This window comes from Girardinichthys multiradiatus, chromosome 3 (genome assembly GCF_021462225.1).
Source record: "Girardinichthys multiradiatus isolate DD_20200921_A chromosome 3, DD_fGirMul_XY1, whole genome shotgun sequence".
NCBI lineage: Eukaryota > Metazoa > Chordata > Actinopteri > Cyprinodontiformes > Goodeidae > Girardinichthys > Girardinichthys multiradiatus.
Window position 1 is genome coordinate 44,059,363 of NC_061796.1, and position 20,279 is coordinate 44,079,641.

Below are 20,279 nucleotides of genomic sequence, written 5' to 3' on the forward strand. Positions count from 1 at the left end.
CTTGGGGAAAAAGAAATTCCATTTAAATGAGGCTTTGCCTGGTTAAATAAATGTCATGAATAGTAATATGTAGTATTTTTAAATCTAGCTGTAAAGTACCTGTGGAATAACAATAAAGATTTTTTATCTTTGTCATAAAGTGGGTTTTTGATGGACCAATATGCGGGGAAGAACACCTGAAGCTCCAGGTTTGAAGGTAAGACGAGTCTTTGTTTTCCATGGCAGGACACAGACAGGGTGGCCAATACACGAGATCGCACATACACGTAACACAAGGAACCAGCGGGGAACAACGGGAACAAACGGGCTTAAAAACAAAAACAGGGGGAACCAATGAGAAACGCGACAAGACAATTAGGGGAAACACAGAACAGGTGTGGGCTTGGGGTGCAGGGAGACAGAAAACAATGGACTAGACCAGGTAATATAGCAGGTATGACAATCTTATCATGTCTTTTATACGTCATACTCTGCTAATAGTAAGTAAGTAGAACTTTTCTTTTAATTCTAAATAAATAAAGTTACATTTTGGTGATTATTTCTTTGGACAAACGAATAGGTGTACAGGCATATCTTAACAGATTAGAATGTAATCAAATAAAAAAATTAAATAAATAAATGTCTTATGGCATATTGATTCATTTTACACAGATTGATATATTTTGTATGATTAAGGCTTACAGCTACTGAAAATTCAGTTTGTCAGGAAATCAGAATTTTATATAAACCCAATAAAAAAAAAGATGTTTAATACAGAGAGATGTAACCATTAAAAAGTGTTACCAGGTACTGTATAGTATTTGTACTCAACACTTGGCTGGGCCTCCATTTGTATGAATTGTTGCATCAGTGCAGCATCGCATAGAGGTGATCAGTCTGCTGAGGAAGCCCAGGTTACTTTAGTAGTGGCCTTCAGCTCGTCTGCATTTTTGGGTCTGGTGCCATTCATCTTCCTCTTGACAACAATCCATAGATTTTCTGTGGGATTTAGATCAGGCTAGTTTGATGGTCGACCCAGCAGAGTCATGCTAAGGTCATTAAAGTATGAACTGGTACCTTTCGCGGTGTAAGCCGGTACCAAATCCTGCTGGAAAATGAAATCAGCATCTCCAAAATGTTTGTCAGCATAAGAAAGGATAAAATGCTCTAACATGTCCTGGTGTACAGCTGCAATGACTTTGGACTTGTTAAAACACAATGGACCAACACCAACAGATAACATGGCACTCCAGATAGAAACTGACTTTGGAAAATTCACACTGGACTGAAGCAGCTTGGATTCTGTGCCTCTCCACTCTTCCTGCAGATTCTGGGACCTTAAATTATAAATGAAATGTAAAATTTACTTTCATCTGAAAATAGGACGTTGGACCATTGAGCATCAGTCAAGTCCTTTTTCCCCTTAGCCCAGGTAAGACATTTCCGATGCGGTCTCTGGTTCAGGAGTGGTCTAGCACAAGAAATGAGACAGTTTGAGCCTTGTACAGGCTCTTCAAGCACCAACTCCTGCTGCAGTCCACATCTTTTGAGCCTCCCCCATACCTTTAAATGGGTTTTGCTTCACAAGGCTGTGGCAATTCCTGTGACTTGTGAACCTTTTTTTTGCCACACATTGTCCTTCCACTCAACTTTCCATTATGCCTGGATGGATCACTCTGAGCAATGACCTTTTGTGGCAACAGTAACGTCAGCTATGATTGTGCAGCCTAACAACATTTCTGTATTGAACTTTTTTTTTTTTTTTATTGGACTTATATAGTATTCCAATTTTCTAAAAAACTATATTTAGGTTTTTAATAGTTGTAATCCATAATCATCAAAAAGTAACAGAAAAGTATAAATCATTATCAAGATTATATATGAGTTTCATCATCTGAACTAAAATAAGCCAGTGAAATAAATGAACTTTTCCATGATATTCCAATTTATTAGGATGCACCTGTGCTTTAGCCTATTTCCAGGCTATAGGTAAACATCTCAAAACAAGCAAATATACTCCAGCGGATGACATCTTACAATAAGTCATGGTGTTCAATAAAATGTCCTAAACAGTATCTAATTTTCACAGAACAATGCAAAGAGAATGCAACATTCGTTTCAATTAAAGCTAAAGTACGAAAAGGAACCGAAAACGATCACGGTAATTATTTACTCTATTAAATGCATAGAATTGAAATGCCTTACTTCATTTTCTGGAGTCTGAACTCTGTTTCCTGTAGGTGGATGAACAGTCCTCTGTAAGGAACCTTCAGGCAGGTGCAGCCCTTATTGTCTGCTTCAGGATCTCCAGCAGTGCTGAAAAGCCGAGGCGGTCCTCCGCCAAGATGAGGAAAGGAGAGGAAGGAAGAAACGTGGATGGGAGCAGTTAAAGTCTCAGGACCCCCCAGATGAACCCATTTGCCCCCCCCCCCCACAGCTTATGCTTAAACATTTGAAACAACGAACCGTATTTATCACTTGTACACTTTCCGCGATAGTTCAAGCGAAGCGAAAGGCCATTAAAGGTTAACGCAATTAGACTGAACTACTCAATTTAATGTTGCTGTTGCACTCGCTCACTCTTCAGGCCACTAGGGGGCAGCGCAGGCCCTTTTCACTTTGACTGGATTGATGTTGGTGATAGATGGAAACTGCTTCTACAAAATTATGATGTAAAGATAAATACAGTTTTCCATATTTGTCCTCTGGCTGATTTGTTTTCCTCCGCAGCCTTGTTTTAGAAAGCATACTGAGTGAAACCAGCCTGATTCTGAGGTGAAATTCAAACAATCCCATTTTTCCTTTTAACGACAGCTGATTCTGTCAAAATAACAGCCAAGCAGTTTGACAGGGATTAGTCTTCTTGCATTTTCAGAAGTGCTTTGATTTCATTTCTCAATTTAAAAATCCCCACTTCACAGATTTATTTTTCCTGGTGGGAACATTTCCTGCATACGCTGATCCTGACAGCAGCGGTCCACTCTGTGATCACTGTATGTACTGCATGTTAAGGTCAATTAAAAATGTGCAGATTTGACAGATTCCTCATAGCTTGGCAGTGGTTAATAAAGGTTGAATTACCTGCAGAGCTACCGCTGGGTCATGACCTCTATGTGCATGGTATGGATAAGAATACAATAAATAATAAAGCGGTATCTAAAAACTCTGGCTCTCAGTAATTTGACCCAGCAGGCGGTAAATTCCTTAAAATCAATAACATAGCATTACACAGTGAGAGAAGCAGTGCTTTCATGTTTGTCCAGCTCTTAATATTACAGAGGTAATCACTTAATCTTCTTTCATTTTGAATTACAGTAAGTGGAAAAAGAGAAGAGTAATACTATTGTATGAACAAACATCTGGGTTTGTCTAACTTTAAATGAGAAGACAAAAACAATCATATTTATAAATAGTCTTTAAGAAAGTTATGCCACCACAAAAAAAAATCTTTTATTTTTTTTAAAACCCAGAGGGAATAAAAAAAAAGCTATTGACAGCATTTACCCTTTAAATGAGGTAAAAACAGAATAAACAATATAACAGAGAGATGGCTGCAATATGTTATTTCTGCAATCTTATGTAAAAGGAGAAGTAGATCAAATATTATTGATGAATGATGAGCTTTAAAAAGGTCTCAGTCTACTTCAAATGATTGTTGAAAATAAAAATGACTGAGTTCCACCTCCCTTAAAAGCAGCAACGTGGAACATGTGCAGCAATAGCTGTTAATACAATATTAAGATGAAAAATCAATTGTGGATCACGAGGTTAATGTTAACATGTTTAAAATGTCAGTCTAATGTTGAATCACGGCTGAATTGAAAACAGCATTGAATAAAATCTATGTCAAACACTATGTCACTACAGCTGTGAAATGAGTAAAAGAGGCTTATGGGAAATTTGAAGCCACAATATTGTGAGTGAATTAAGCAACTTCAGTTGGCAGAGAAAAAAACATGAAAAACAGTATGTTTACCCGTCATCTAAAACACGCACTGCAGTGCTACACCTTCCCCCTTCAAGGAATATACACTAAACCAGAACCTGTTCACTGAAGCACATTAGAATCCTAAACCCTTTCCTTTCCTTTGATTAAGGTGTGGCTCCAGTGAGATCTGCAGGTTGGATACCACCATACTGGACGTCACTAACAGGCATCCAGGGCTTGGTTAACATCTTATAAACCACATCTTCATCATACAAGGTGATTCTTCACTGAACAAGCTGACTAATGCTGCCTTTGGGTCCGACACCCACATCCCACGGTCAATAACAAAAGGTTCCCCACCGATGTGGTTTTATTTTGCATTAATATTAACAAAGGATGGCCATAAAACCTTAGACTGATGTTAAGAGGATAAAAATTAAACATGGTCTCCTTGCAAGATCAGTCATCAACATTCTCATGTTTTTCACCTTTCTGACTGATTGAGTGGATAAAATAAGTCCACAATTCTTAGTTAAAAGGACGATTAAACAGCAAGCTGAGATCTTTAGTGGTAAAAAATAAAGAGAAAAATACTCAAGAATTTCTAAGGCAACAGATATCAAATGAAATAAAGTGAAGAGTTATCAAGTGGAGAAAATATCACCAATAATTGGTCATCGCTCCATGAAGTGATGAGCAGCCATGAATAAAAGGGAGGCTGCCAGGAGCCCTACAGCAACAGGAAAGGATTTGCAGAAATGTCTGGAAAGCACTGGCGGAGCAGAAAATGTGACAACTCCTGCATTCCTCATACTTCTGGGCTATGCAGTAGATGGACGTATTTTCCTTTTAGGAAAAACATTCTCAGCAGGTTGAATTGTTACAAAACCGCATTTGAATTTCCCCTGATAGCAGAAAAAAAACGTGTCATGGTCCCAGAAAACCAAAGTTTGAAACTTTTTGGCCAAACTTCCAACAAGTTTGTTTGGTGCAGAACGAACATCATTCCCACAGTTGAGAATGATAGCACCATCTTGCTAACCTCTAAATTACAAAACCATCTAAATGGATTTGATTACATCCGTTCTGCCTCTGAAGTGGCAGAAGCACCATTTTAAACCCTGAGGATGAAAGTTACAACTACTCACAATAATGTGGTGTCTGTTCTAATCCCTGGAAAGCTCTGTGCTAGAACTTTTGTCTGCTCCCTTTATAAAATTAGATTTGAAACTATTCTTGCAGGTGTGTATGAACATTTAAACATTGACATCTTTTCCACTAACCTGTGTGGAAACTGTGTTACAAAAATATCTCAACATGCTCATTAGAAGTTACTGTACACCTTTACTTTACCCAGTATATCTACTGGCTCTGTGTGCTCCTGTATAACTGCAGCTACTAAAACATGTTTTATCCTTCAGTTTCACTACAACAAATAATGCAAACTGATAAGAAAGGTGCTTTAGGGTTGTCATGGATGAATGCCACTGTTAGTGGTAGGCTGCAGCTCCAAGTAGAAAAATAAAGGTGAGAGATGGTGTGAAATCCTTCTTCACACATTATGTCTTCAAGCATTCCCAGAACACCAAATAGACACGTTCCCTAGGAGAATACATGTGGGTTTCATTGTAGTACATCTTCAAATTTAAAGGCAGTTGAACTGAGTTTTCTCTTCAAACACAGCACTAAGTAGGACGGGATTTGGAGACAAGAATCATCTCCCATTCCTCCTCTACCACTTTGTAAAGCTCCATCGTGGCTTTAGCATCTTCCACAGAAGAGTGGCCTTTCCTTCCAGTCTGAGGATATAAAAGAAGATGGCTCAGCTTCATGTTCATGACATTTTATTCATAATGACATTAATGTAACAGACAGCTTAATTCTGTAAGTTTTCAGCTCAGGGCTCCAAAGATAATAGTGGATGCAGGAAGCTTTTTACAGCATTAAGTTCATCAAGTTAATGTTTGCATAAAAAATTAACATTCTCACTGAGTAATCTGTAATCAATAATCCCAAAATAGTGGGAGATGATTGTTTTAAGGATTGCTATTTTCAACTCTGAACAAACAGCAGAGGTTTTAATTAAAACATTGCTTCCACATATAAAGGAAACGATGTAAGTTCCTAAATCAAATATTAAAACCAAACTGTACAAAGCTGAAAATATGTCATGAGGAGGCAACAACAACAACATCCAAGGCAGATTAAACAGTCCAGGAACATGAAGTGTGTTCATCTTTACTCAACCCTCACTGATCAGGAAAGTCATGAGAAAAAAAATAAAAATACAAAACTGCTTCTTAATGTTGTGTTTCTAATGTTAAGGAACATTTTGTTGCACACTGACTGCTAAGACACGCACCTGTAGGCTATTTTCCCATGTAGCACGTTGGAGAAAGGTTTCATCACCTTGTAACCATTCAGACTCTAACAGACTATCACACTTGATGTCTCTTACTAGGACATGGTCAAACATGTTTGTATGCCTCAACTTGAATTCATTTGAATAATAATAAAAGTGACAATAAATATATGAACTGCACAACATCAGAGCTCAAGAAACACAAGTATTACGTAAAAAATAAAACGGACCCACTATTAAACTATTTCAGTATATAAAAGACATTAATTAGTGCTATTCTACCAATAAACAGCAAACATTATAGTCCAATGCAATATACTGTATATTGATATTTATTGAAACTCATATCAACGATGGAAAAATATAGTTCCAATTGGACAAATAACAATCCTAGACATAATGTCAGTTTTTGGGCTACGTACACATCATCAATTAGTGTTTGTTGTTAGCAAAATAACTTACAGTTCTTATCACGATCATTTGTTCCCTCTGATAATCATAGACAGAACATTAACTGGCCACCTCAACTGTAAAGTGTAACCTTTTTTATAGTTAAAATGGTTGAGGATGTGAAGGACTAAAGAAAAGAAAGCTGATGTATCCTCATGGTTTCTTTATTTAGACAAATAACCTAACAGGTAAAATAACTGATCTAAAAACTGAATGACTTCTTCTATTATTGATGCAAATGAACATAACTTTGCATACCTGGATCTCACGATTGAAGATGGCCTTGGTGAGTCTCTTCAGTGAAGCACACTCCTTCTCAGCAAAACCAGCCTTCTGGTTGAGAAGAGGGATTCTCGATGTGTCCCTCGTCAGGGCGGAAGGATGAGTGTAACCGAGCGCCTTGAAGTCGTTATGTATGGCATGGCCAACAACAACCTTCCCCATGAGAAGCCTCAGGATCTACAGAATCAAAGCACATTTCAATCATTCTGATTTGTGTAAGTCATGATGCAAAATATATCGATATATTAATATATGTAATGAAATATGAAAAAAAAAAAACTAAATCCAGATTGTTTTCTAATTTTTCAGTGTTTAAAGCGTTGAACTTGTGCGTAGTTCTCTATTATAAATAAGATATTTGGCTTTAGTATTTTTAGCACTGTTGACCTTTGTTTACACTCACCGGGTACAGAAATGGACAGACTGGTCTTCTTCTAGATTCTTACTTATGGCCTTCCTACACTGTGCGCTTTTTATTATAAATATCTGACAGTCCGATAGTTATCTATGGGCATCTGGTTGCCAAATGCTAACAGCTATCCTTGAACCTGTCTCAAAGTGCAGCATAAGACTGCAGATTAAAGGCCACAACCAAAGATTTCTCCACGATTTTCCTACAATCCTCGTCTTTCGTCTGACCCAAAATAGCAGGGTTTATGCCGCCTGTTAGGTTCCACATAAAGAGACTTCTTCATAAAATGATAATGAGTCGTAGGTATTAATACCGAATGCCAAATTCATACAGAGAACATAAAAAAAATATATAGATATACGCATTCTTTTCAATTCAATTCAATTCAAATTCAAAGATACTTTATTGATCCCCGAGGGGAAATTAGAAAAGGCCTTGCTGTGTGATAAATTATTTTGAAATTTTACGTCACCTCTTTCCTGGCCTCTGGGTACGGTGTGGCATTGAAGAGGTCTCTGGGACGAATACCGCTCCATCGTGTGCGGTAGTCTGTAATAGGCATGGAGGGCTTGATGAACTTGTCGTAGACCACATGCCCATTATATGAGACGATACTGCAGCGAGCCAGCTGACTAATGCTACCTTTGGCTCCTGCACCCACCATCTCACAGTCAATGGCCAGGTACTTGGTGGGGTTCTCTGTGGAGGTGGAGAGTTTATGGCTGCTGGATGTTGAAAGGCCGGAGCCCACTGCTGTTGTTTTGGTGTCGACTGGTTGTTTTGGCTTTTTATGGCTACCTTCATTTGTCACAGTGAAAGTCATTGATGAAGGGTTAAAAGAGGAGGTTGAAGGCTTGGAGCTACAGTCAGAGCCACTGGTAGTACTGCTAAAATCAGGAGAACCTTTGCTTTTTGTGGCAGTGGGGGGAGGTGGATATTTGGTGGTAGGTCCATGCTTATTCGAAGTTTGGTTTCGTTTATGGCTGCTCCATTGATGAGCGTTATTTTGTTTAACTTTAAGATCCCCCTGCGCCTTTAAGTATTTTGTTTTTTTTAAAAACCTCTTCCTCTTCCTTGTTTGCTTATCTCTGGGACTAGTTCCCTGTGGGGTATCAACAGAGGAGGAAAGGTTGATCATAATATCAGACATGTTAAAAACTGATCTTATTATTCTTCTTATTTATTCTTCATGCAACTGGATCCAAGAATCTGCTCATGCTCACAGCCTCAACAAGTCTCTTTTCATTGAAGTCCAACTTGTACCAGATGAAACCAATTTAAATGAGCCATCCTGCAAGACAAAAAGTATTAGAAGACAATATCTCGGTCTTTATAACATATTTTCATCAGCCTGGTTGGTACAGGTTTAATAGGGGTTTCCAAAAGCAGACAGCAAACCAGGAAAAGTAGATTATAATTAAATGACTGACATTTGCTTCCTTTAAATGGCAATTAGATGTTTTAGTCTGGGCAAAAGTATATAGAAATGTGTGACCTGTTCATATAAGTGAATAATTGTGTGGCAACACTGCAAAAATTAATTGTGTTCAAGGTAATAAAGAGATTATTTTCAACATTTTTAACAGATTTCTTATTAAAATAATCAACTAATCTAATGAAAAAAGAAACCAGTCGGTTATCATTTTGTTTCCTATTTCCATTTTATACCTAATTCCCATAAAAATAAAATTTTTGTTCCCATATAATAAAACCATAGTTTATCAGTTTATTTTGACTGACTGACTATTTTGTGGAATTATTTTCTTAAAATGTTATATTACACCCTATTACAACTGATTGTGATTGTGATCCCTGTATGGCTGTTTGGGCCAGTTGACACTTTATGAAATAATTCATAGTAATTTATCTCCATAATTCACAAATATAGGAAAGTGCAAAGAAAAATGAATGTATATACAACATTTTATGGACGACAAGGTTTTTTACAAGTACAAAATGGAAATGGGAAAGGATGAAATAGAAATGTAAGGTACAGATTGGTGAAGAGCTGAATTGATCCCGAATCCAACTTTACTCAAATGAAATATGTGAAGTTGAAACCTCTGATCAACCAGAACAGCTAAGTGTATTTTGGTTAAACAGGGTGTTAGATAATTATTTTTCATAAAACCATGTTTGCTTACAATAAACAGGTACAACATTTCTTTAAATTGTTGGTTGTCAAAGAGAGAATGAAACGTCGTGTCAAGATGGCTCCATTTTTTAAAATACCCCCACACCTGTTCCTGCACACTGCCATTAAGCTGTTTGAAAGAAGATTCCTACATATTTCTCTTGGTTACAAGCAGGCCAAATTTGGCTATTTTAGATTTTTTTTTTTAAGTAAAACTTGGATTATCATGGTGTGGGAACTACAGAAGTGTCATCTATCCCTCTTATTAAGAAATTAGCTTGTTTTACTCTTGTGACTCAAAGAACAGAGCTGTCAAATGGTATACTGTTCTGCTTAATAAGCAATTTTAGGAAATGTTCGTATTTGAGAACGTGTCAAAACAAAAACACAAATTAAAAACTTTATAGTATTTGCAAAGACATATTTGTGTATTATAAGCAGCACGAATAATAAATGTTGCTTGTCAGTTTTTAAATAAAAGCAATATGATCATATTATACAGTTTGTAAATAGTTTATGTGTAAATACAGTGAAACCTTGGTATATTCAGTCCAGGATATTATATTCTGTCTCTGAACTCACCAGCAGCTCACAAAGAGCATTAAAACAGTTTTTAGAATCCAGAGCTGTCGTTGAATTTACTTTTATTAAGATTCTAGATAAATGGAACAGATAATTTAAATTGTTGTATCTTTCAAACTTCTTTACAAGTAACTAAAGAGCAACCCGTAAGACAAATAGTGAATTTCGACTCCAATAAGTGTCTAGCAAGTCGAATAAATACACAACTCTCCACTCAGCGCCGTTAAACGTCAGTTTCACTGCTCACATTAACGTTAACTAGCCGTTAATAACGTTTTATCACGGCTAACGTTAGCTAGCTAAAGCTAGCAGTGTAAATAATAATGAGGAAAATAACTTGGCGGGAAAAAAAAAAAAAAATCTTCTCTCGGTCTGTTTTTTATTTTTAAATGAGTTGAGCAATACATACCCTAAAAGGAAATCACGAAACACAACGACAAAAACTCATCAAAATATGTCAAATAACACGAGGACCCCTGCTTCCTGACAACAGCAGATCAACATCCGGGGCATGCTGCCTTCAAGGTCCATGTACAACATTAGGTGTACAATACGCGCATTACAGTTGTGTGTCAATGTCGATATCAGAATCAGCATCAGCTTTATTGCCAAGTTTGTACATACAAACAAGGTATTTGACTCCGGTACACTTTGCTCTCTGTTTTTTTTTATTATTATTATTATGCCAGTATTAGGCTACTGGCAAGATAAAAGTATTTGTAATACATTGAGATGTTTTTCCGAGGATGCTTTTCATAAATCATTTCTAAACCTAAAGGTCTGGATTACATGTTTGCAACATTTATATGCTAAAATAACCCAAATAATAAGCATAACAAGCAGGTTAAACTTCATAGTATTTGATTAATTAAGAAAGTTTCGTTCTATTATTTTTTATTAATTTTCATTAAACACAATGTGTCAAGTGCAAGTTAGTTAGTGCCAATTCTCCTACAAATTAACAATGTCTGTCTCTTGCTGTAAAAGAGCAAAGTTTTTTTATGCAACGGTCGTTTTGTTTTGCTTTTTATTTCCTATTGTTTTGGTCTTGCTGTTCTTCTCACAGAAAATGTCAAACGGAATTTTTTTAAGTGATCCAGTTATGCAAACTCATAAGTGTTTTATTTGTTGCTGCCTCTTGGCCAGGACTCTCTTAAAAAACAAGTTTTTAATGGGACTTTATCCTGGTCAAATAAAGGTAAAAAGAAAAAACTAATATATATATATATATATATAATTTTTACTATTGTTTTTATTAATATAACTATTATTGTTGAAATTACTTACTGATTACTAGAACCGCCCTGTAAATTGTATAACAAAAATGCAGGTTCTCGGGCTAAAAGGTTGCATACCAATAAAAATCCGAAATTACGTGGAGGCCCTGAACGCATCGCCAATGTACACAGTGTAGCGACAGTATCTACCTAGTTCTTTAAATCAGTTGGTATTTCTTATATTAAAAGCTGTCTTTGTTCTGTTTTAATCGCTTGTTTTGAGGACAAATTGCCCATCTCCCTGGCATTTACTTTTAATTTAAACAGGCACGCTGCTTTGAGTTGCTAACGCATGTTAGCATTAGCGTACGTAGAAGTCCCATGTCAGAACAGCTGTCAGTGTCTGATGATGTGGAGGAGTTTACAGCAAGTTTTACTGCAGAACAACAAAGAGAACAGGCGAAGAGACTCACCACCTTTCTGTCTCAGTACACCCATCTGACCGACTCTTTTATTATTGTGCGTGTACAGGCATGATGGCTCACATTTAAATATATAGCACACCAGTTGAAGAAAATCATGTACATTCAACAGTTTTAGTGACGTATAAAGCTTAGTTAACTGCTTGTTTGATTTACAGGAGTTCTTCACTGAAAATCTGTGGCAGACGTTACCCAGCACCTGGCAGGCAGTGCTGCAGGACCTTTCATATCCACAAACTGCAGATCTACTGCTGGATGCTTCTCATGAAGACAGGAGGTACTGCCGAATTATAATTTTGCGTTTTCACAAATGCTTAACGTCAGGTGTTACATACAAAAATGAATAAGAAAGTAGGTTTCTGAACTCCAACAGAACTTGAGATGTGTAGAAACTGTTGGTTATTTTAAACCAGGTCTGAAAACATTATTGTATACTGTAGTTGTCCCAGAAAGGTGAAAGATTATTTTAGCAGTTAATCTTTATTATGTTATAGCCAATGCTTTGTTTTAAGTCTGCATTTTAATGTTTCCTTTGTTTTATGCTATGCTATTTTGTAATTTTGATAAATGTGGCTTACAGAGAATAAAACCCCAAAATTCAGTGTTTTAGAAAATTAGAATATTACAAACCAATGGATCATAATATGTTGAGTGGTAGGAGAAAGTGTTCCAATAACCGGGATAACTGCAGTCTTAAGAGGACTGAATCTAGACAAGACAATTTGGGGGAGCTTCACAAGGAATGGGCTAAGGCTGGAGTCAGAGCATCACGAGCCACTACTCACAGACAAATGGGTTACAAATGCTACATTCCTCATGTCAAGCCACTCTTGAACCAGAGATTATCTCAGAAGAAAAAGGGAAAAAGAAATGGACTGTTGCTCAATGGTCCAAAGTCCTCTTTTCAGATGAAAGTAAAGTTTTTATTTAATTTGGAAATCAAGGTCTCAGAGTCTGAAGGAAGAGTCACAGAATCAACGTTACTTGACCTGCATCTTATCTTATCTTATCTTATCTTATTTTTTTTAAGTCCACAAGCAGTGCAGCCATCTACTAGGAAATTTCAGCAGCACGTGGCACCTGCCCACACTGCCAAAGGTACCAAAAGCTGGTTCAATTACCATGTTGTTACTGTGCTGGATTGGCCAGCGAGCTGGCCTGACCTGAACCCCAAAGAGAATCTATGGAGTATTGTCAAGAGGACAATGAGAGACACCAGACCCAACAATGCAGATGACCTGGAGGCAGCTATCAAAGCAACCTGGGTTTCCTCAGCAGAACAACAGGCTGATTGTCTCCATGCTGTATTGATGCAGTAATTCATGCAAAAGGATCTTATGTGATATTCAAAATTTTTGAGACACTAAATTTTGGGTTTTCAGTTTCTGTAAGCTGTAATCATCAAAATTTCAAGAAATGAAGGCTTGAAATATTTCACTCTATGTGTGATGAATCTAAATAATACATAAGTTTCATTTTCTAAAATAAGTGACAACAAATCTTGAACTTTGTCTTGGTGTTTACATTTATGGAGCTGTACTTGGATATTAAATTGAATATTGTATATTGGTAAATTGAAATAAAGTAAAAATAATTATATAAAAAAGCTGAAATAAAATCAAGTGAAAGCATATGAGAAACTGAGGTAGTATAAAGAGATGAAAGTCCATTGAGTCCACAGAACCTAAACATAAGATGAAGGAGCTGAGGGGCTTTTTCATATAAAACCAGTCCAGCCCAAACATTGTATAGCTGTCTGTTAAGATAGAAATAATAACTTTTTTAGATTACACGCAAGCAACCTCAAATACGACTTCCAACCTCTTAATGTGGGTAGCAGAAAATACAGTCAACACTATCCAAATATCTTTGGGTTAATTTTTAATTATTTGTTTATGTTTTGCAACACTAGGGCCCCGTGTTTTTGGTATTTTTTCAAATAAGCAGACAGGAAGTGGGGTGTAGAGACACTCACCTTAGGTCTCCAGGGTCAGGAGTCGAACCTGGGACAGCTGCGTTGAGGACTGAGGCCTCCGTTTATGGGTCACGCTCTCTACCGCTACGCCACGTGCTCTGCCCCTGCTGTGGTGTAAACTGAACATATTTTTCATTGGATTTAATTCATTTAATGGGGAAGTCGCACAGAAATATAACCTGTCTGACTTCTTAGAATATCTTCTACTACCGCCACCTACTGGTGGGTTTGTTCCTTCAAACTGTTGCCCTCTCAAGAGTTTGATGCACTCAGTTGGCTTCGGTTAAGTTTGTGATCTTCGGTCTTTCAGTCGTGAGACAAAAATCTTTGAAACCAGTCTGTTAGTGTGAACTTATAAAGACTATAAAAAACTGTAGGGTCTCCTCAGCTGTAGCCGCTGCAGTTTTGGTTTGTTTAAACTACACACCTTCATGTTTTTATGTGTGAATCACTTTGTTTGTGTGAACGTGTCAGATGCAGCTACACAGAAAAATGTAATGTATCTGCAAATTAAAAGATGAAATAAATGAACTGATTAGGAACCTGCCACATAATATTATTCCAGTAAATGTGGAAGATGATAAGGACAGACGTTGTGATTACAGGTATCCTTCAGTGTGGCCCTTGTCCCTCCTGGCTTTCCGTGCCACAGCTCATGCCCTGGCCTATCCCAGAGAGTGCGGGCCTGACCAAGGCAGAGTGGCTGCTTTGGTGAAGCCTGATGAGTTCCTGGAAAACCAGAGTCAGAGTTCTTTACTGGGACACATATTCAGGAAGCACGTCAAACCCAAGAAACAGCATGAGATCCGAAAGCTGGGCATGGTACAGAAATTTTTGTTGGCTGTTGTTGCTTCACTAAGTAGGCTTACAAAATGTTGTTGTTTCTATGTTAGATGTTGCAGATTTCTCCTTCTTTATTCACAGCTTGTTAAACAACTTTGTGACCAGACAGGCTGCAGGAGAGTGGTGGATGTGGGCTCTGGCCAGGTATGAGTTAACTACTGGCTGCATTTTAATTGTTTCTATACAAATCTGTGGTCCCCGTTTAGCTACAACAAGACACACAATCAAATCTGTAGCTGATGACCTTTTCTCTGTCATGAGACACAGAAGATTTCTAGTTGGAATACAAATAATCACAAACTCAATATTCCATCTTTCCCAACATTTTGCATTCAAAAGGGTCACCTCACCCGTTTCCTGTCCTTTGGGCTTGGACTGTCTGTGACTGCTATTGAGGCTGATCACACCCTGGTTGCTATGGCTTCCAGGTTTGATGCCGAGTTATTGTGGACCCTGGAGAAAGAAAAACAGAAAAAGGTCAGTATTTTGCCCCACATATTTCACTTGGACAGGTTTTATGACAATACAATAATATCTGATAAATCAGAATATGTGTTCTAATGAGTATTTTTGTCGGATTAAAAATATCTTTTGAAAATAACCTTTTAAGCAGTTATTAAACATACACTATATTGCCAACAGTCTACTTTTACGTGTACATGTTAACCTTTTTTTTTCAAATCTATAAGGTCCGATTTGTTGATGGATCCATCATTGCTAGCAATAGCAACTTTATTCTGTAAGCTTCCACAAGGTTTAGGAGTGTGTTTATAGTTGAATGATAAAACCAGAGTGGCAGCCTAAAGGTTGAGGTCAAGCCTCTGTGCCATCAAGTTTCTCTACACCAAACTTTATACACCTGCAGCCATGGAAGTGATTGGAACACCAGAATTAATTTGGTGCTGTGACCCAATACTTTTGGCAATATAGTGTACCTTACATTACACCCACATTCCTGTATTAAAAACGTTTCATATCATTTCGTTCTAATCCAAAATGTGTTTTCATTAGCTGAAAATTATCATATTTACCAGAAATAAAGGCTTGAAAAGATCAGTTTTATTGAATATGACCGACTGTATATCTCAAAAGTAAATGACTCCATTATTTTTGAAAAGAAAATGGCCTCTTAGGTTGTAATTTGTATTCAAATGTAGTTTTACATCCAAAGAACTTAAGTCCAAGCATTTTAAACCACTGAACCTGCAGTTGCTGTTTTTGGCCACCTGGGGGAAGCGAGTCTCACATTTTAAACATTGACATATTCCAGCCTCAGGACATTTTCTGATGTAATTAGCAAATTAACCTTTTTTTAAAGATCAGTTAAACACTTTTGTTTTCATCTGATGATTGTCAGAGTTAATCCTGCGTTTAACTATTTCTGTATTGTAACTAGAGCAACATTTGTTTGAGGAACTTCAATTATGATATAATTATCTTTGATTTTAATTTTAAGTTCTAAACAGTTTTTAATCTTTGAATGTTGAATAATTTGTTGGCCATTTCTTCTGCAGCTTTAAAGGAAAAAGTTACATGTAGTTAGTCATTGTGTTAAACATGTTTAATCAGATATATCCTATTAAAAAGACTACTAATAATCTTTGTCCTAGAGCTGCTTCTTTCAGCTTCCTGAAGCACTCTCCATCCCACAACACATGGCTGGATGGGTAAACCCTAAGGCATCATGGGAAACTTTTATCAAGCAGCTAAAAGAGGCAAATCATGTCATAGAAGGACCCCAAACTTTATTTGGACCCAGCAAAAAGAGGCGCTCAGATCTAACTCAGACTTCACAATCTGATGGTCTTTCACACAATTCGAATAGGAGTGAGAGTGAACAGATGCTGTCTGAGAGACTCTGCTGTTCAGACATTCCAGCTGTGTCTGAAGAGGGTTTAAACCCAGAGGAAAGCCTTCTGCAGGACTATCCAGACTTTGTCTTGACTGGTCTCCATGCTTGTGGAGACCTCAGCGCCACGCTCCTCCGCCACTTTGTCAGCTGCCCTCAAGTTCGTGGCATCACCTCTGTGGCGTGTTGCTACATGAAAATCACAACCAAAGAAAACCCCACCCCTCCAGGACTGATCTCACCTTCCTCTCCGCTCACACCTAGCACTGAGTCATTTCGCTATGAATTTGGCTACCCGATGAGCTCCTGGGTGAAGTGGTTGCCTGGACATCAGCTCTCCTATAAAGCACGAGAGGGGGCATGTCATGCTGTGGAGGACTATGTGCGGAGGCTGCGAGAGGGAAGCCAGCTGCTCAGGACGCACTGTTACCGAGCGATACTGGAGACATTCATCAGGGAAACGAGACCAGATCTTCGCAGGGCAGGAATCCAGACCATAAAGAAAGCCCACCTATTAGCATTTACTGAGTGAGTGAACGCTGCCACCCCCAGGCATTCATAAAGGTTTTCAGTTGTTGCAGATTTATTGTTTTTATTGTTATGATACTATAGAAAACATTTCCTCAAATATTTTGTCTGTGGATACAGCACTAATTGTCATATCACACCCGAGGAGCATTATTAAATGTTTAATTTTTATAAACAAAATCTATTACTGTATTTATTTTACAGTACAATTTATGTTTTAAAAATGGAGGGTGTAAATAAATTAGTAACAATAGGCTTTCTCCACATGAGGGAAAATATATAAAAGTGATTCTTTCAATTAGAAATGAAAATGTAAGAAGATTATTGGAACTAGAGATGCACCGAGAAATCAACCGGTGACTCCAAGAGCCAATCTTTTTTTTTAAAAATACACCCTATTTCTAGTTTATGACCGTTGTTTTATTTACATCCATTGTTTTTGTTAGATATGCCCGTCTGGGCCTGCCTCGGGTGGGCCTGCCTCCTGATTTACCTCTGGACCAGGAGCGGGTGGAGGCCATGTTGAAACAGCAGAGCAAGGTGGTGGTGTACTTCACTCTGACCCTGCTGCTAGCTCCTGTGGTGGAGACCTTGGTGCTGCTTGACAGGATGATCTATCTGGAGGAGAACGGTGAGCTGGTAGATGGTCTGGAATTCATATTATACATTTCTACCACTTTGTGGTGTAACCGACACCTGTCAGACTAAAGCTGTTATTGTCTCTACAGGTGTGGACAGTCAGCTAATTCCTCTCTTCAATCCAAACTTTTCCCCAAGAAACTTTGTGCTGGTTGCTCTGAAGCCGTCCAGATAGTCTGTACAAAACCGAACCCATACAATCGGTACCCTGTTGTTTGTATCAATATTAAATCATGAAGATAAGGCTTTGGTTCAGGAGATGGATTGAGTGTCTTACATTCAGAAGGTTCACATCCCCAGTGTTTTCATTGCTGCATGAATATCAGATTAGTAGGTTGATGTAGATTGTTGTTTAAAGCGTTCCGAGAGGGAAAATAGTCAGGATTAGCACTATATTCTATGAAGTCTTTTTACCATTTAGTGAATGATGTGTGTGCCACAGTTTTTTGTCATGTGGTCTTTTGCCATATTTTTAAGTCTAAATCATGAATTCATCTTCAAAATTCTACTAATAGTTTGGTTTCCGTTTACAAAAAATGTTGTTGTAAGGTTGCTTGATTTTTAGCTGGAAATGTATCAGTTTTTTAAATGACATTTTAGAAGTCATTCATCTTTGTTTCTGCACTGCGTCTTCACCTGAAAGCAAGAAATAAAACGTTGCTTAAATTAGTTCCAGCCAAATCTTGTTTTATGTGTCTCAATAATCTACATTTCACAGCTTTATGCTAGAAGAGGTTTGTGGAGCATTTTTCTTAATCCAAAATGCCAAATTAAACAAGTGTTAAGTTGCATGTAATACACCATAAGAAATAAAAAGAAAAAAACTCAAAACATTTATTTGCTGAGAGAAAATTGTGGATTTTGATGAACTTAATCAACAATCCAAGACTCTCATTGTTTATTAATTAACTTATCTGTTAAACTCTCACAAGATTCATTCTCATATAATAAGTAAAACCTGAGGAAACATAACACTACCCTAAACCTGGAAAGTCTGACTGGGATCATTTAAATTCCAGTTGTAGTGTCATTCAGATTCAGATTTTCTTCAGCTTTATTCATCTAAAACATGGACCATTCATAGTAATGAACAAATACACAGTAGGCTATTTATAAGTAGGCCAGATTATATCCCAAGGCTAGTTTCCATGTGCTTGCCCATCAGCAGGTTGCTGCATAAGCCTCGAGACATATGACAAAAGTCCGCCTGTAAATACGCTCACAAAATGATGTAAAACAATAAAACACAATTCGAAACACAAGTGATCCAGAACATGACAAAATACGTGAGTTGGGGGGACACCTGTTGTCAGCATTTGTTAAATAAATGGAAACTTTTAAAAGAACTCACATTTTGTTCAGTTGAAAGTACTTGTGATTTTGAACAACCCTCGCTTTATTGCATTTATGCTTGTAAAATAAAAGCATGATCTAAACACCTTACTTTCTTATCCAAGGGTTGAAACACTTCTGGTGGAGCATTAGAAGCTACAGTGTGTTATATATATCAAGTGTTTCACAACTTTCATGCACATCTGTCATGCAAGTTAAGCATCTTCACTGAGTGAAAACACATGTGGAAACTGCCTGCAGTCAGTAACAAATTAAACTAAACTCATTCCAACCAAGCTTCAACGCAAGGTTGGTTTTTCATTTCCTGTAGCCCATATACATGCATATTTGTTTTTAATCATATTAACAATAAAATGATTTTGTGCTGTAAACAGTGTGAGAGAAAAAATGATCTGGAAAATCCCAAAAATCCATAACATATTGGCTTTTATCGAACTGAAGTTAAGATAAAGGCTCAAATCTTCAGGTTTATCTTTCATCCACACCTTCCCAGATGTAGTTTATCGAGATAATGGGGAAATTAAGCAAATGTATCCCAGACTGGTTCACTCCTAAAACGTTTATGGATACAGAGCAGTAAAAATGTATGGAATTGTAAAAATTACAAGGAAATACAGCATGATAACCTCTTTAATAGAGGGACTTTTTCACAAGTATGTTTTGGTGTTTGTTCCTTGGCTGGACTAAAGTATTTAGTGGTGTGTGTTTGTGTGTGAGAACAGTCATCAAAACACAATTTTCTGTAGGTTTGTTTCAATTGTTATATTCATTCATTCATTCACAAGTAAATATTTTGGGGTCTTTTGTAAACTGGAAAAGCATCTCAACAAGTAACCCCACCACCCTGTCCTCATGAGTCATGTTTAACAAAGAACTCAGTTTATGATGAAATAGCATGAGTCCACATGTTGGATGGGTTAAATCTAAATAACAACACAGTTTATTTATTTTGTATGCAAACAGTTGGTATTTTCTTTGTCGCTTTGTTTTTGTTCCACCCAAAGGTTTGATTTAATGTGCCAGCTTTCTGCATTTTTACCCCACAGCTCAGACACACAATAAGAGATATAATCACAACCAATCATTGCTAACGGAGATCTGGATCCTGTGAACTGAAAGCTGAAACCACATAAAGGAGCCTCTAAATTTATGTTCACAGAAAGGTTTGTAAGATAATTTAACATATGTACATGCTTTTCAGACCAGTCTTACAGCTTTAATAGAAACTATATTGTATGTGAATAATGCTGGGATCTCAATAGAA

At 37.3% G+C, this 20,279-nt stretch overlaps 3 protein-coding genes across 5 annotated transcripts in view; 1 reads left to right on the forward strand and 2 right to left on the reverse strand.

The window, feature by feature from the left end:
• Positions 1-2,371, reverse strand: part of bcan (brevican) — a 31,471-nt gene extending 29,100 nt beyond the window's left edge. The window contains exon 1 of the mRNA XM_047361047.1: positions 2,185-2,371. Coding sequence (XP_047217003.1) covers positions 2,185-2,189 — 5 coding nt within the window. The 5' untranslated portion in view covers positions 2,190-2,371. The remainder of the gene's footprint in view (positions 1-2,184) is intronic.
• Positions 2,372-3,400: 1,029 nt separating this feature from the next.
• isg20l2 (interferon stimulated exonuclease gene 20-like 2) lies at positions 3,401-11,905 on the reverse strand. 3 transcript variants are annotated; one of them, XM_047361308.1, is made up of 4 exons: positions 11,820-11,905; positions 7,886-8,704; positions 6,978-7,178; positions 3,401-5,706 (listed from the first exon to the last, which is right to left on the reverse strand). In XM_047361308.1, the coding sequence occupies exons 2-4, from the start codon at positions 8,561-8,563 to the stop codon at positions 5,593-5,595; spliced, it is 993 nt and encodes a 330-aa protein (XP_047217264.1). In that variant the 5' UTR covers positions 8,564-8,704; positions 11,820-11,905; the 3' UTR covers positions 3,401-5,592. The 3 variants fall into 3 exon arrangements, with proteins under 3 accessions (XP_047217264.1, XP_047217263.1, XP_047217265.1); XM_047361307.1 differs by lacking the exon at positions 11,820-11,905 and adding an exon at positions 10,539-10,653; XM_047361309.1 differs by lacking the exon at positions 11,820-11,905 and adding an exon at positions 10,130-10,380.
• mettl25b (methyltransferase like 25B) lies at positions 11,511-18,337 on the forward strand. Its single transcript, XM_047361306.1, has 8 exons — positions 11,511-11,865; positions 11,987-12,105; positions 14,409-14,625; positions 14,728-14,790; positions 14,986-15,123; positions 16,257-17,023; positions 17,470-17,654; positions 17,752-18,337. Exons 1-8 carry the CDS (start codon positions 11,728-11,730, stop codon positions 17,835-17,837), a joined length of 1,713 nt encoding a protein of 570 aa, XP_047217262.1. The 5' UTR covers positions 11,511-11,727; the 3' UTR covers positions 17,838-18,337.
• The last annotated feature ends 1,942 nt before the right edge of the window (positions 18,338-20,279 follow it).